At 40.0% G+C, this 15,741-nt stretch overlaps 1 protein-coding gene across 4 annotated transcripts in view; it reads right to left on the bottom strand.

Moving 5' to 3' along the window:
- Nucleotides 1-15,741, bottom strand: part of PTPRZ1 (protein tyrosine phosphatase receptor type Z1) — a 163,588-nt gene that overhangs the window by 22,811 nt on the left and 125,036 nt on the right. For all 4 annotated transcript variants that reach the window (XM_029073263.1, XM_029073264.1, XM_029073265.1 and 1 more), the window contains exons 13-14: nt 15,278-15,422; nt 4,897-4,988 (exon numbers count right to left, since the gene is read on the bottom strand). In XM_029073263.1, the coding sequence (XP_028929096.1) occupies nt 4,897-4,988; nt 15,278-15,422 (237 nt within the window). The remainder of the gene's footprint in view (nt 1-4,896; nt 4,989-15,277; nt 15,423-15,741) is intronic.

The following is a 15,741-nucleotide window of genomic DNA, read 5'->3' as shown; positions in this document are numbered from 1 at the left end:
CATTATGGGTGTGGCATGCAGGTTCTGAAAAGACTTGATGCTGAAACAAAATCTTCTATGTTTCAACTGCCCAGAAGCATGGGAAAACTTTACTTTGCAATTCAATTCTGATAGATCTTTAATTTTCAGCTCAATACACTAGCCAAATTTTCAGGCTGATGTTTATATTTTTTAACATTTCTTTCCTTCTCTATATAAATACAGAAAAACACTTATGTGCAGAATAGTCATTAAGAAAAATGTCAAAAACCTTTGGGACTTTTAATCTATAAAAATCTGAGAATTCTAACTTGAAAATATGTAATGTAAACAAAGTCATCTGATCTGTTAATTAACTGGTGGAGGGGGCAAATTATTTTAACTAGTTCTGGCTTAGAACCTGGGATTTTTTTTTTCTTGGAAATCTTTGCTCAGATTAACCATATTGCTATTTCACAGTATGCAATTTCATAAATGATTTCTCTGACAAGCAAACATCAAACACATTTCAACTGAAACAGTTATTTACATCAACAGATGTTCAGCACTTACGCCATCTAATATTTTTAAGCTTTAGTTACCAAGAATTTGTTGATTTTTTTTTTATCAGGATCCATCTGTTCTTCCTCTTAGATGAGTGGCCCTGAATACTAACAGTGAATTAGCCAAACAATCCTAACATAAACTAGCCATATGTGTAATGCTGCCTTCACACTATACTAGAGGAGATTGGCAAAAATATGTTTAATAATTAAACAGGAAAACCATAATAGTCAAACTAATCCATACCCCAGAATAAAAGTATTTTCCCTTTCAAAAGGAAGACTTAAGGAACATAAGAGAGGCAGGTCTTCTCTAAGTGCTCTTGATGACCATTGTGTTAAGGAAATTTTATGTTTAGTACTCTAAATATGAGGAAGCTTACAACTACTTCTAACTTTGTATACTATCCAGACATTGTCCGAAGAATACTCCCAACCCCAGGGTTCCAGCCAGAGTGTGTGAAGAATAAGTGCATTATTGGAGAACTGATTGTAATCTGGGTGCTCAGACAACTTGATCAGTTTACAGATTGTTCGAACCCTTTTTTACTCTGGGAAATTGTTGCTGAAGCAGCTACTTTTATTGAGTCCTGTGGCAGGTAAATAGGCAAAGCCCAAAGGTCTGATTCTCTTTTTAAGAGGCTAGTTACGCTGGACTCTGGTGTGTCTTGGGTCAAATACTGAGAAGCATGTGAGTCAAAGAAGGACCTGGGTTCTAGTTCTGCCTTTGCCATTTATCTGCTGTGTGACCTCGAACCGGTTACTTAACTTCTCTGTGCCTCAGTTACCTCATCTGTAAAATGGGAATTAAGATTATGAGCCCCAGATGGGCTACAGACTGTGTCTAACCTGACTAGCTTGTATCTACCCTAGTACATAGTACAGTGCCTGGCACAGAGTAAGTGCTTAAATACCATAACAAAAGAAAAAAGGATTTCAAGATAAGCCATCTGAAAGCTTGGGAGTGGCTGGCTTAGCCCAAGAATCTTAAACATCAAAATAATGGGTGGTTATGCTTTGAAACATGAAAAGCTGGAGCAACTCTTCTTCTCCTTTCACATATCTAAGTTCATGCATCTACACACAGAGAAGCCAAGCTACATGATTGATTCACATACAATTTGCCAGCTAACGAAGGAAATGTCCTGAAATCACACTTTCCCCCCATCCAAATAGACTTAATTACTAATGGGCTGCACTAAGCATCAGGGTTTTTTTTTTTTTACCATTTCCATAATGATTTAAGCTTCCAAGCCAGTCTTCATGACTGAGAAACACTGTTTACTTGTTGAAGCCTCCTCCCCTTTTTCCTCCCCCAGTTGGGCAAGGCAAAGTTGCAGTGGGTTCATATTAGGGCAGGAAATTGCCTGATCATGTTCTTGAGCTTCTGTTAGAGCAGAATGCCACTCAAGGAAGAATCTCGGGTATAATGCAGTCCTTGTAGCTGGGGAGCACCACTCTCCCTGGAGGCTCTAGAAACATTATCTAATGATCTTGACACATCCTCTGAATGAGTTTAGACAACCACTGCAGAAGCAGTATGCTTGTGTGGTTGCCCCATGAGAAATAACACCATTTCTATATATTCCCCAAACTATCAGAGACACAGAAGTTCCTTTTTAGAAAGAAGAAAGCAATGACTTAATCTTGCATTAAAATTCCAGGACTGGCATTCTTTTTCACTCTCCTAACTACTCAGAAAACTTCAGCAGCTTAAATATCCTTATGATTTACAACCTAATTTTCCAGTTTTTCTTTATGCTGAACCTCTGTGGGTGCATTTCCCAGACTGTGAATTAACTCTCCCAGGAATATTCTTGGCTCCAAACAAACCCTGGATTACTCATTTTACTTCTGCTATGTGTGTGTGTCTGTGTGTTATAGTGGACAAATATTACCCTCTAGACTGTAAGCTTGTTGGAGCAGGGAATGTATCTATCAAATAGTATAATAATAATAATAATATTTGTTAAGTGCTTACTATGTGCCAGGCACTATTCTAAGCACCGGGGTAGATGCGAGCTAATCAGGTAAACCCCACATGGGGTTTACAGTCTTAATCCCCATTTTGCAGATGAGGTAACTGAGGCACAGAGAAGTTAAATGATTTGCCCACGGTCACACAACAGGCAAGCGGCAGAGCCTGGACTAGAACCCAGGCCCTTCTGACTCCCAGGTCTGTTCTCTTTCTACTAGGCCATGCTGCTTCCCAAGGGAAGGTCTGCAGAGCAGAGATAAGATTTTTAGATTGCTTGAGAAGCAGCATAGCCTAGTGGAAACAGCATGGGTCTTGGGAGTCAGAGGACCAGTGTTCTAATCCTGGCTCCACCACTTGTCTGCTATGTAACCTTGGGTAAGTTCATTCATTCATTCAATCGTATTTACTGAGCGCTTTCTGTGTGCAGAGGACTGTACTAAGCGCTTGGAATGTACAATTCGGCAACAGAGACAATCCCTGCCCAACAACGTGCTCACAGTCGAAAAGGGGGAGACAAACAGCAAAACAAAACAAGTAGACAGGCATCAATACCATCAAAATATAGTCATCTTATCTTCTCTATGCTTCAATTACCTTCAATTATGCTTCAATTAGCCCTGTGTGGGACATGGTTTGTGTCCAACCTGATTGCCCTTCATCTACCTCATCGCTTAGTACAGTATCTGCCACACACATACCAAACACATTACAAATACCCTAGAAACAAAGAGGATACCGTTCTGAACTGGGTCTGGCTTTCTCAATCACTATCTAGTGGCTGAAAGAGCATTTTTCAGGAGTATGAGGGAAACCACCACCTCCTGTAAGACTTCTCTGCTTCCAAATCACTTACACTCTAACAGGTTTCAAAAGGAGCCCTGTCCACTGAACATGAAAGGGGCTGGGGAAACATTTCATCTTCATTAAGAGACTTGATAATGCAAGACTTCTAAATATAAAATTCAAGGTAGCTCTAGTGCTTTGGAATGAACCCATATCTTAAATACTCTAGTATATCCTCCTATCTGAAATCTACTTTAGGGTCTATCTCCCCTGTTAGATCGTAAGCTTCTTGAGGGCATCTACTAATTTTATTGTACATTCCTAAGTGCTTAAAACAGTGTTTTATGCACAGAAAACACTCAATATTTAATATGGATTGATTCTTCAAATACATTCTTATTTCAATAATTTTAATGATGGAAGTTTTTATTACACTATTTTAATTTAAAAAATTCAATTCAATCATACTTATTAAGAACTTACTGCATGCAAAGCACTATACTAAGCACTTAAACACACATTAGGGATATTTTGAATGCTCACCCAGAAAAAAAGATGAGGAATTTGGGTGGTATGAGAAAGCGAAAGAAAAAAATGCAGAAAGCAATTTTATTTGCTTCACTTGCTGGGAACTAGAAGAAGAGAAAGATGACTATGGTTCCTCTTTGCTAGTGAGATTTCATAAAATAGCAGGACTTTCTGATATGAAATCACCAGCGTCAAACACACCAGAAAAGTATTTCTACTAAATTAGCCACCTGATGGCTTCTTTTTTTCATCCCTCAGCCTCAGAAGACCATTCCCCCACACTCCATTTTTGGGGAAGTGGACTCAAGAGAATTCTTTCATTTGCAACATTTTTCAACAATGAGCAGAATTGCCAGTGAGATACAGAAGCCGGTCAGACTGTGATTCCAGGTTAAGGGGCTCCTGGCTATCTCCTGAGGGATGCTCAAGAGGCAAGTCTGCTATTAAAAGCAGGCATCAGCACTCTGAACTGTATCTAACTCAAATAGGTCAAGCCATAGAATTGACCAGCCTTGCTTCCTCTATTACAGCCTATTCATGAGAGCTGCTCAGAAACTTCTTCCAGGATAAACACCGGACAACAGAAAGGACACTTTCTTTGATTTACTCCTATTTTTTTTAAGAATCTGCTCCGCTCCACAAAATTACTGCATTAATGCTTTATGCTTCACTGTTCAATTTTCCATTATATAACTAGTAAAGTTAAAAAAATGAAGCAGAGCATCGTACTGCTCTTCACAAACCATGAATGGCATAAATCCAAGTCATAATTTTTCCTGGAAATATACACCCAAGGTCATAGCCTCCTTTGGATTCATCCTTTGTAGTACAAGTCATTCTATTGTCTTATTGAGCGCTTACTGTCTGCAGAGTACTGTAATAAGCACTTGGGAGAGTACAATATAGCAGAGTTGGTAGAGACATTGCCTGCCCATTTAGTGCAATTAACTGTGGTGAGTTATACATTCAGTTGTTAAGGTTTATACAACACGACAACCCACACTGTTTGCAGAGCCCCAAACAACACACTTTCTCTTTTTGTGCTTTTCCTTTCAAACCCACCACTAACTCACATGACATATTTACCTGAAACTGGGAAAATTGGGGTCGGGGGTGTAGAGATGACTCTAGGTGAAGTGCTATCTTCCAAATAAAAATGTGCCGTCTGAAAGCATTTCCTAGAGAGAAATAAACAAGAATTACATGAACACACCCTGAAAATACAAGACTTGTTAAACATTGCCTGCCTGAAAATTCTGACACAATAATATTCCTTAGAAGTGAAAAATTAGCACCACACAAAACACTTCTTTTCTTGGCTATTTCTATACCAGCTGCAACAAAAGAACTGGCTAACCCGAGGACATTAAAATCTAATTGCCCTGCCTACATCTCCTAGTTCATGGGCCTTTTACCTGGACCAGATGCAGAAGAAAGAGCAGAAATCGGACACACCGAAAGACGTCACAGCCCCTGCAGTTCCTGGTGGTTCTAAATAGGACATGGCCGAAGAAAGGCACTTCAATGCACTAGACACGGATCCAGTCTCAGCCTCTTTCTTCCAATAATTAATTCCTTTTTAGGAACTACTGAAGGGCTGGAAGGAGGTTTTAAACCAATGCACCTAACCCATAGAGAGACCTCGTCTGCAGATATTTAACTGCTGGGACCAAGGGGACCAAAGCCGGAACTGGTGACATTTGGATGAAAAAAATAAAAAAGGAAAAGGTAGGGTCGCATTGCGGTTGAGATGATGGGGCGGCAAGAGTTTATCCAAGGAGAAGAGGTGATTTCTCTCCCAACAGATGTTCGCCTTGCTGATGAAGGGGTATTCGGATGAATATAAATGGACTCAACCACAACTATGACCTGTATCCTTCCTCCCCCCAGTTTTCATTCAGCAAATGTGAAACTAATATGTGTAACATCTGGTAAGAGCAGGCAACAAACTATTGAATAGGCTAGATAACCAACTGCTGCTGTAAAGCAATGCAGTCTGTTCTTAATTAAAAAATTTCAGGTCATTTGAGCTGCCAATAACACTTTTTGTTTTAGGTCATTTACTTTGTCTGAAATATTATTCACAAGTGGTTAAATTCAAATAGGCCTACCTGTTTATAAATGAAAAAATGGATCTCATTTTATATTTATGAGATTCTAATGATAGGATAGTTAATAATTAAAATATTTCTGTGCAACCTTCTGGTCTGTTCTACCTGGTATTATATTAAATTTTATTTACTCTGTTTCAGTAGACGGGATTGCAGTTTGAGATCCTTGGGCAAGTCACTTAGCAGTGATATTGTAATCTCCCAAGCACTTAGTACAGTGCTCTGTACACAGTAAGTGCTCAATAAATATGACTGAGTCTCTGGGTGTCAGTTTCCTCATCTGTAAAATGGGGATTCAGTATATTTTTTCCCTCTGGGATAGGGACTGTATCTACCCTGATTATCTTGTATCTATCGATCCAAAGCATTTAGTATGGTGCTTGGCACATGGTAATAATACTGTCATCATTACTATTAGGTCATGTACAATTTATTCATTCATTTTTTGAAAGTTGACAGCCAAGGAAAACCAAATATCCTGAAAACCCAGAGCATTTATGCTTTGTGATGTTATATTAACTCAAAATATGAGGCTGGGACTAATATAGAACAGGAGTTTCAACCTGGTCTCTTGAGTTCACAAGATTTTACCTGAAGTTCATTTTTCACCTTTCCCTTCTTTGCTCCCCTCATATGCAACACCATCCTTCCCACTCTGTCCCTGTCTCTTAATCTAACCCCCCTCTTGTCCCAGACCCTCCAACTTCATTTAGAAATACCTGAATTTCCCCTTCCGGTGGAGCAGAGAGCAGCAGCAGCAAAAAACCCAGCTCTTTTATGTCTCAAAACCATTATGTAAGGCACCTTTTTCTCACTGGCAGCTGCTGCTTCTGGCTCTCCAGTTTCCACTATCTAATTCCACTGTCTGTCTTTGTGGTTGAATTCTACAGTGCTCGGAGGCACCTCAGTACATGTAACCCCCAGAAAATCTGGCCTCAACTACCTCTTACAGGCTCCTCCAGCCCTGATTCGGCGAAATAATAGACAGCAGAGCTCTATACGTTCTTCCTATTAGTGTTTTTAAAAAGATTAAAGATACCAAAAGGAAATAGGTTGAAATTTATCCTGGAGATGCCTTGTAAAACTCACACCCTGGGCTAGAGGGGAAAAGAATTCAGGAAGTTTCAAAACTGGACTCAAGATTGAAATGAATCAGAATATCAGATGAATCAGATGCAGTTGTCCCCTCTGATGGAATTAATGGAATTAGGGAAGCAGTGTGGGCTAATGGATAGAACACAGGTCTTGAAGTCAGGACTCCCACTGGTCTGCTGTGGGCCTTGGGCAAGTCACTTAATTTCTCTGTTTCAGTTGCCTCATCTGTAAAATGGGGATAAGACTTGTGAGCTACATGTGGGACATGGACTGCATCCAACCTGATTAGCTTGCATTTACCCCAGTGTTTATTAGATTGACTAGCACAGAGAAAGCTCTTAACAAGTACCATTTAAAAAATGGATTCGGAAATGCTGGTCTGAAGCTAGGGTGAGGTTGAAGTTTTGTCTTCAACCTATCACAGTGGAGTGGTGTACAAAGCTGCTCTCTTTTCTGGCTTTACATTTGCTTTCAGTGAAAGATACCAAGAAATGAGACATTCTCTTGAGGAAAAAGATGACCTTCGCAGCGACAAGTTCACTGAGTATGAGGTGAGCTTTGCGGTTACCTAGACTGCATGAATTATTAGGAGATTTCTAAGCTTTTCTCTGGCAATATTGACAAGAGTTGGAAACTTATGAAGAGAAGAGCACTAAGGTCTGGAAGGCTGGAATTCTGGAGGAAATGTCCTTCCCCACCCTACCCCCCACATTAATTCATTCATTCAATGGTATTTATTGAGTACTTACTGTGCGCAGGGTACTGTACTAAGTGCTTGGGAGAGTACACTCCAACAATAAACAGATCTTAGTTTAACTCCAGAGAGATAGGAATAGAACCCCCGTTAATTTACATGGCACTCTAAGCCTTTTGCGGTCTTTAAAATGAGGGACAGAATCCTACTCTCTCTAAAGGAAGGACATGAAAATCCACAAAGGCCCTCTGTAGCTTATATATGGGGGAGAACCTGAATCCATCCACCTCTTGATGAAGGGGTCTCCCAAGTGCTCAATAAATGCTGCTGATTGAATGATGCAGGATTATATGCTGCCCTTGATAATGGGATCAAATTCCAAATCGAAAAGTTCCAAATTCCCTCAGCCACGTGATTACACCTGACATCATTTATGTGTTGGATAGCCTGGGGTGCTGGGGGAACTCTCTTCCCTAACTGGGACACTGGAGAGGCAGCGTGGCCTAGAACCTGAGTTTAAATCCCAGGCAGGCCACTTGCCTGCTGTGTGACTGTGGGCAAGTCACTTAAGTTCTCTGTGCCTCAGTTTCCTCATACATAAAATGGGGATTCAATGCCTGTTCTCCCTCCCCTTTAGATTGCTATCCTTGTGTGGGCCAGGGATTGTGTCTGACTCAATTATTGTCTATCTACCCCAGCACTCAATACAGTGCATGGCACATTGTAAGCACTTTATTATTATCATCAGCATTGTACACTACTCCAGCTCCACTCCTTAGGGAGAAATCTATGACCATGAGCCCCTGTTATCTCCTCCTTTGATCCTGGTCAGCTATCTGTAGAGTGGGGAATGACACTGTGAGACCTATGTGGGACATGGACTGTGTCCAATCTGATTAGTTTGAATCTACCCAGCTCTTAGTACAATGCCTGGCACATAGTGAACATTTAAATACCATTAAAAAGATGAAAAAACACTTAACTATTTCTCCAGTTAGAGTAAAATTAGAGTTAAATATGGCAAGATTCATTTTTCAATCATCGATACATAGAAGGCTGGAAGAAATCTGGAGAGGTTGCCTAAACTGAAATTATTCTCAAAAGACTGGTACTTTATAGACCTCATCAAAATTGGGCCCAGGGTTTGGCAGCCCTCACAATGTCTGGAGACTCTTCTTTAATCTAACTCCAATCCCTCCTACTCCAGTTATAAATCATTTCCTATTGCCTGTCCCCAGGGGTTTTGGAGAACAGCAGGTCTAGTTCTAAAGCTCATTCCTATTCTGTGAATCTGTCAGCTATCATTTGTTTCTTCTTCAGTTAGGCTCATCTCCATCCTTTCGCATCTTATTAAACACCTGCCCTCTCCCTTTTTTGCTCCCTGACCACTATCTTCTAGCACTTACACTCCAGTGGCTCTTTCCCCACTGCTTTTCAACATGCAGCACCTATTCTGGAAATTCCTTCCTTGGCCCCACGGCTTCTTTCAGTTATCGCCCCATCTCCCTTCTACTTTTCTTTTCCAAACTCCATGAGAGAATTTTTAACATCTGTTGCCTCCATTTTCTCTCCTCCAAATCTCTCTTGATCACCACTAGTCTGGCTTTGTTCTCCCTCACCCCTCCCCCTACTCCATGCAAACTACCTTTTCTAAGGTCACAAATGACCTCCTTCTTGTCAAATCTAGTGGCCTCTAATCTATCCTCATTCATTCATTCAACTATTTATTGAGTACTTACTGTGTGCAAAGCATGATACTAAGTACTTGGGAGAGTACAATGTAACAACCAACAACACAGTCCCTGCCCACAACGAGCTCATAGTGAACAGGAGCTCACATCTAGAAGAAAATACTATGATGAGGATGGGATTCAAACCCATGGGTGCAGAGCACAGTGGATTAGCAGTCCATATCCTTATCCTCTTCAACCTCTCAGCTGCCTTCTATACTACAGACCACATGCTTCTCCTGAAAAATCTAACCTTTCGGTTCACTGACACTATCCTCTCCTGGTTCTCCTATCTCTCTGGTTGCTCCATCTCTGTGTCTTTTGCTGCCTCCTCTCCTCCCATCTCCTCCTCCTCCCAAGTCCTCTGCCTCCCACCCTCTAACTGTGGAGGTACCTCAAGGGTTAGTTTTGGTCCCCCTCTATTCTCCAGCTACACCTACACCTGTAGAGAACTCATTATCTCCCACATCTTCAACTACCAAATCTACAAGGATGATTTCCTTATCTACCTCTCTAACCCTGAACTTGCCTTCTCTGCAGTCTCACATTTTCTCTTGCCTTCAGAACTTTCTCTACTTGGATGTCCTGTCGATACCTCAAGTTCAATAAGTCTAAAACAGAACTCCTCATCTTCCCGCCAAAATCTGTCCTTTCCCAGACTTTCCCATCACTGTAGACAGCACCACTATCTTCCTTGTCTCACAAGCCCATGCCATTATCCTTGATCCTCAACTCATCTCTCTTATTCACCCCATTTTTCAGTCTGACACCAAATCCTATTGGTTTACCTTCATGACACCTCCAAAATTCACCACTTCTCAGTCCAAATTGCTTCCACACTGATCCAAGCACCTATAATCTCCCGGCTTGACTATTACAGTCTCCTCACTGATCTCCCTGTTTCCTGTCTGCCCCCTTTCCACTCCATACTTCACTCAGATGTAAGATATTAGTGAGGTAAGATAGAAGGGAAGAGCTGATTGAGTGCCTTAAAACCAATGAATTCCTGTTTGATGTGGGGATGGATGGGCAACCACTGGACATTCTTGAGGAGTGCAGAAACATGAACTGAATGATTTTTGAGAAATATGATTTAATAATAATAATAATGTTGTTATTATTAAATCATATTTCTCAAAAATCATTCAGTTCATGTTTCTGCACTCCTCAAAAATGTCCAGTGGTTGCCCATCCATCCCCACATCAAACAGGAATTCATTGGTTTTAAGGCACTCAATCAGCTCTTCCCTTCTATCTTACCTCACTAATATCTTACTACAACTCAGCCCACACACTTGGCTCCTCTAAAGCCAACCTACTCACTGTACCTCAATCTTATTTATCTTGCCTCCAACCCCTTGCTCATGTCCCCTTTATATCTGACAGACCACTAACCACCCTCCCCATCTTCAAAGTTCTACTAAAATCACATCTCTTCCAACCATCCTTTCTTGACTAACCTCTCTTATCCCCACCTTATTTACCCACTCCACTGCTTATACTCCATCCTCAGTCCTACAGCATTTCTGTGCATATCCTTACATTCGATCATTTCCTCTAACTGTAAGTTATTTAAATGCCTGTTTCCCTCTCTAGACTGTAAGCTCTTTTTGGGCAGGGCCTGTGTCCACCAACTCTATTGTATTCTGCTTGCCCAAGTGCTTAATACAGTATTCTGCCCACAGTATGCCTTTAATAAATGCTATTGATTTACTTTTACCTTGCAATTCTCATTTCCCAAATCCTTTAAATATTTCTATGACTTTCTTTGACCCATTTGTATGTCCCTGAGACTGTTGTCAGTATCTACCTGCTGCTGAAGTATGCTGAGAAGATTACTCAGTTCCCATCATTCTCCAAAATAATCCTTCCCCACAATGGTCTCCATAATCAAAAGATGTTTCATTACATTATCAATTTTTTCATCACAAGTTTGGATAAATCAAAATCCTTTCTCTGCCCTTACTCATAGAATTGTAGGAAAATAGGAAGATTAATGAGAGAGAAGAAAAAAGAGACCAAGACACTCTTTATTCAGAAGAGTCTTCTATCTAAAAACTCAACATACATCTACCTCTCTCATGGTCTTTCACTCAGGAAAGGGGGTTATGAACTGCCACAGACCTGCCTTCCAAAGAGACCAGGAGGACAAACCCCTCTGGTAAAAGCTTTCTGTCTTTTATGTAACTTCAACAATGGAGACCCAGAAAATGCTTAATGATGAAGACAGTAGTGATCATGATAATATAGTCTGTAATGATATTGATGATGTGGTTAAGTGCTTTCAGTTTCTTAGGAGAAAAGGGCAATAAAAGGCCTTCTAGACTGTGAGCACATTGTTGGGTAGGGATTGTCTCTGTTGCCGAATTTTACTTTCCAAGCGCTTAGTACAGTGCTCTGCGCACACTAAGTGCTCAATAAATACGATTGAATGAATGAATGACTAAACAATTGGGTATGTTGGTAAGATTTAATGGAAGAAAAACTTAGAAGGAAGGTGGACCAAAGGATGAACACAAAAGTGAGACAGAACTAAAAGTCATCAGATCTGGAGACCTAAGGAAAATGCCAACCCTTCTCTCACTCTGAAAACTCTGAAAAACTAAGAGGTGGGCAGGTCGAAACTGAGCAGAAAGGCAATTTAAATAAAACTGTCAATTTATGGAGAAATTATTTCAAGAGAAGACAAGCAACAGCAATGGAACTCAAAATTTACACGTGAAGCAAAGTCCTCATAATGCTGAATTTTGGTCTGGTTTCTGGAGTTGACAGGCTTGTGGATGGGTGGATTTGTCATTGACTTCAAACTCTTCCATCCAGTCATCACCCTCCTATCTGACAGGCTTAGATGGACAGGCTTTTGGGGACTGAGTCTCTGTTGCCTTTAAAGGTAACACCTTCAACAGAACTGTAGGAAAGGATCTAAATATTATGTCCAGGTGGAACCTGAGTCCTGACCACCTGGACAGTCTTGGAAGGAAGGTAGAAAAGTCGACAGAGAAGTCCTATTAGAACTTAGAAGAGGGTTATTAGGGAAAACCAGGGAGCAGAAGCTAGAAAGTCCTCACACCTGAAACTCAGGGAAAGCAAATGAAATCAGAATGAGAAACAGTGTGGCCTAATGGAAAGAGCATGGGCCTGGAAGTCAGAAAGACTTGGGTTCTAATCCCAGCTCTTCCACTTGTTCACTTGTGTGACCATGGGCAAGTTACTTCATTCCTCAGTTCTTCAGGTACCTCATCTGTAAAATGGAGATGAAGACCGTGAGCCCTATATCAGACATGGACTTTGTCTAGCCTGATTATCTTGTACCTACCCCAACACTTAATAGTAGTACAGTGCATGGCACATAGTAAACACTTTATAAATATCTTAAAAAAATCACCTTCCAATGCAGGCCTAAGCGGATTCTAACCTTCCATTTACAAGCTGCTTTGTGAGCTCTAATCCCACAGGACAAAAGAAAATGGGAAACAATTAAAATTATGATAATTTTGTTTCCACAAAACGTTTCTCAAAGTTCTCTATGCAAACTTTCCCTAACTACTCCCATCTATGCACACACAGACATCCACAAATATTATGCCCTAAAACATCTGGAAAACAATTTCAAGGGCCATTATTTAATGTCTAATATGATTTAACATCTGTTCTGGGTAAGCAAAGAACATCTTCACATATGTGCTAAGTGTTGCTAACCATGTCCCTAGCTAATTATCACTCAGATATAATGAAAAAAGTGATGATTGTTTTAACTTACAGGCAGAGGTCCTGTCAATCAATCTTAATCTTATTATTTAATTTTCACCTTTCCGGAACCGGTATTTAGATGTTGAATCTAGAAATATGTAATTTTTATTGAGCTCCCTTGAGTATTTACAAAAATTTGAAGCAATACTCAAAATGTTGCATTTTTTGTGGAGATTTTATATATTTTTTTCAGATTGGTCCTATACACTGCTTGCTGGATAGGGTACAAAAAGATTTATACTCAGCCTGTCCTGAAAAGGGGACTCTAATCTTTCATCTGAACTAGGAAGCTGAAGCTTAGTGTGGGTTCTGATAGATTACAGCCGGGCTGAGAGTTTCCCATTGAATTCAAGAGAGATCTCTCTCTCTCTCTCTCTCTCTCTCTCTCTCTCTCTCTCTCTCTCTCACACACACACACACACACACACACACATACACACAGGTTTTACTGCCATTCTAACATCTATGGATAAGACCTACCCAATCTGGGTGATATTACATTTTATTGCTTATGACAGACTTGAGCTTCAGGATTTGTCTGTCACTAAAATCTCTCTCCATATATGGAAATGTTATTTACTCTAAGTCTGTCTCTCTCTCAGCTTCAATATTAACTAAGACAAATTTGATTATTCAGATTGTGAGGGAATTTTTCACCCCAGTAAGAGTGTGTGTGCATGTGGGTATGTATGTCTATCACATGTGACTTCATATTTACACACACACACACACACAATATATATATAGACAGATGGATATAGATATACACACAAACACATATACATTATTGCTTTAACACTGCATGGGAGTCTTTTTGTTATGCCCCATAATGGTCTTTTCAGACACACACAAACACACACACACACACACACACAATTTCATTGTCAGTTAAGTGACAATACACATAGCTATCCTTTATTCTTTGAAGAAGACACTATTGTCATCTGGGATCTTCTCCTAAGGAATTCATCAGGGATCTGGGCCTGGAGAACTGATGGTAAGTGAAATGCCTACGAGTAAGTGAGGAGCTACAGTAAGGAAATGGGGCACGCACTCCCACAAACCACCATCACTTCTATTTTTCTAATCAATATACATAGCCTGAACGTCCAAACAGCCAACCTCCATGTTTACTAGAGCCTATGAAAAAATGACCCACCCAGACAGTTATTCCCACTGCTAAAAACCACCACATTGAATCTTAAAAAAGATCAAGTTGAGCTTTGCTTGAGTTTCCAGAGCATTTACTGGACTTTTTGGTTTGAAATTTACAGGTTCTTTTCAAGTGTTTCAGCTCTGTCCTAGATCATAAGCAGAAGGATTTTAAGGAAGGGCATCCCTGCATCTTGACCTCCTGGGGAGGATCAATCCCTACTTGACACAAAATTGGATCCAGAGGCTTAGCAGAGGCAAGGAGCCATGGACCAAGGGGAAACCAACAGTTCCAAAACCACAGAGCAGTTCCTCCCATCCCTCTCCCCACCACCATACCAACTCCATCCCACCTCTCCTGCTTCTCCAACCTGTAACAATGACCTACTATGCAAAGACCAGGAAGATCCTAAAATTATGAAGTTTGTAGGTTTGGAGACTTTCTGTAAAGAGAGGGAAGATATATCTAAACCTCAAAATCAACACATTTAGCTTTTGTAGAGAGAATCCCTCTCTAGGAATGTAGCATTAATTGACAAAATTAGGAGTAATCATAATACACAATACACAAGCACAATACAAAATTGATATTAAAGCACATAGCTGTCATACTAGGCTTCTGTAAGAATAAAATGTTAGCAAGCATATAAATACAACCATTGGAGTAATGCACCAGGCACATCCAAAAGCAGAAATTATTTAATTTTAGCTTTTCTTGTTGCATTCATTATTAAGTCAACCTTGCATTGCAATGTTTGCCTCTATGGGTAGACGTTTGCACATGAGAATTATATGAAAACAATTCAAGCACTCAGAAAATCACAGTCTGTCTTTATATAGTGCATATGTTTTTACAAAGCTCAGTGATGTCAATTAGGTTAGTTTTCTAAGCATGACAAAATCTGAGCTTGTGGAACTTCAAAAAGAAAACTTACCTCCAATAGATGAGAATACCCACTAGAACCACTAGACAGATAAAAGTCAGGGCTGATACGATCACAAGAGGTATAACTGTCTTCTTCTCTGATTCCAAACCCTCAGCTAGCCCAATACGAGATTCATGGCTACTATTACTTGCCTCTGTGGTCAGAGAAAATTAAAATAGTTTATATTTAAACTTGAGCAAAAGACAAAACATAATTAAGCCATTTAGCTGTGGTCCTAGGAAGTATCACTTACCATCCTAATTTTTTTGGACCCTGCAGAAAATGCACATAATTACAACAAGTTCATGGAAAACAGTGACAAAAAGTAAAGCGGATTATTAGAGCTCATGCAATACAGAATTCCAGCAGTTATTACAATGCCAAGGAGATGTTTGCATAAGAATGTTTCTTATCTTTTAAAATTAAATTGCAGAAGCAGATCATACTTCATATTCAATCACAAGTAATCTTGC

This window comes from Ornithorhynchus anatinus, chromosome 10, assembly GCF_004115215.2.
Source record: "Ornithorhynchus anatinus isolate Pmale09 chromosome 10, mOrnAna1.pri.v4, whole genome shotgun sequence".
NCBI classification, from domain to species: domain Eukaryota; kingdom Metazoa; phylum Chordata; class Mammalia; order Monotremata; family Ornithorhynchidae; genus Ornithorhynchus; species Ornithorhynchus anatinus.
Note: the sequence above shows the minus strand (reverse complement) of the source record. Positions and strands in the feature narration are given on the sequence as shown.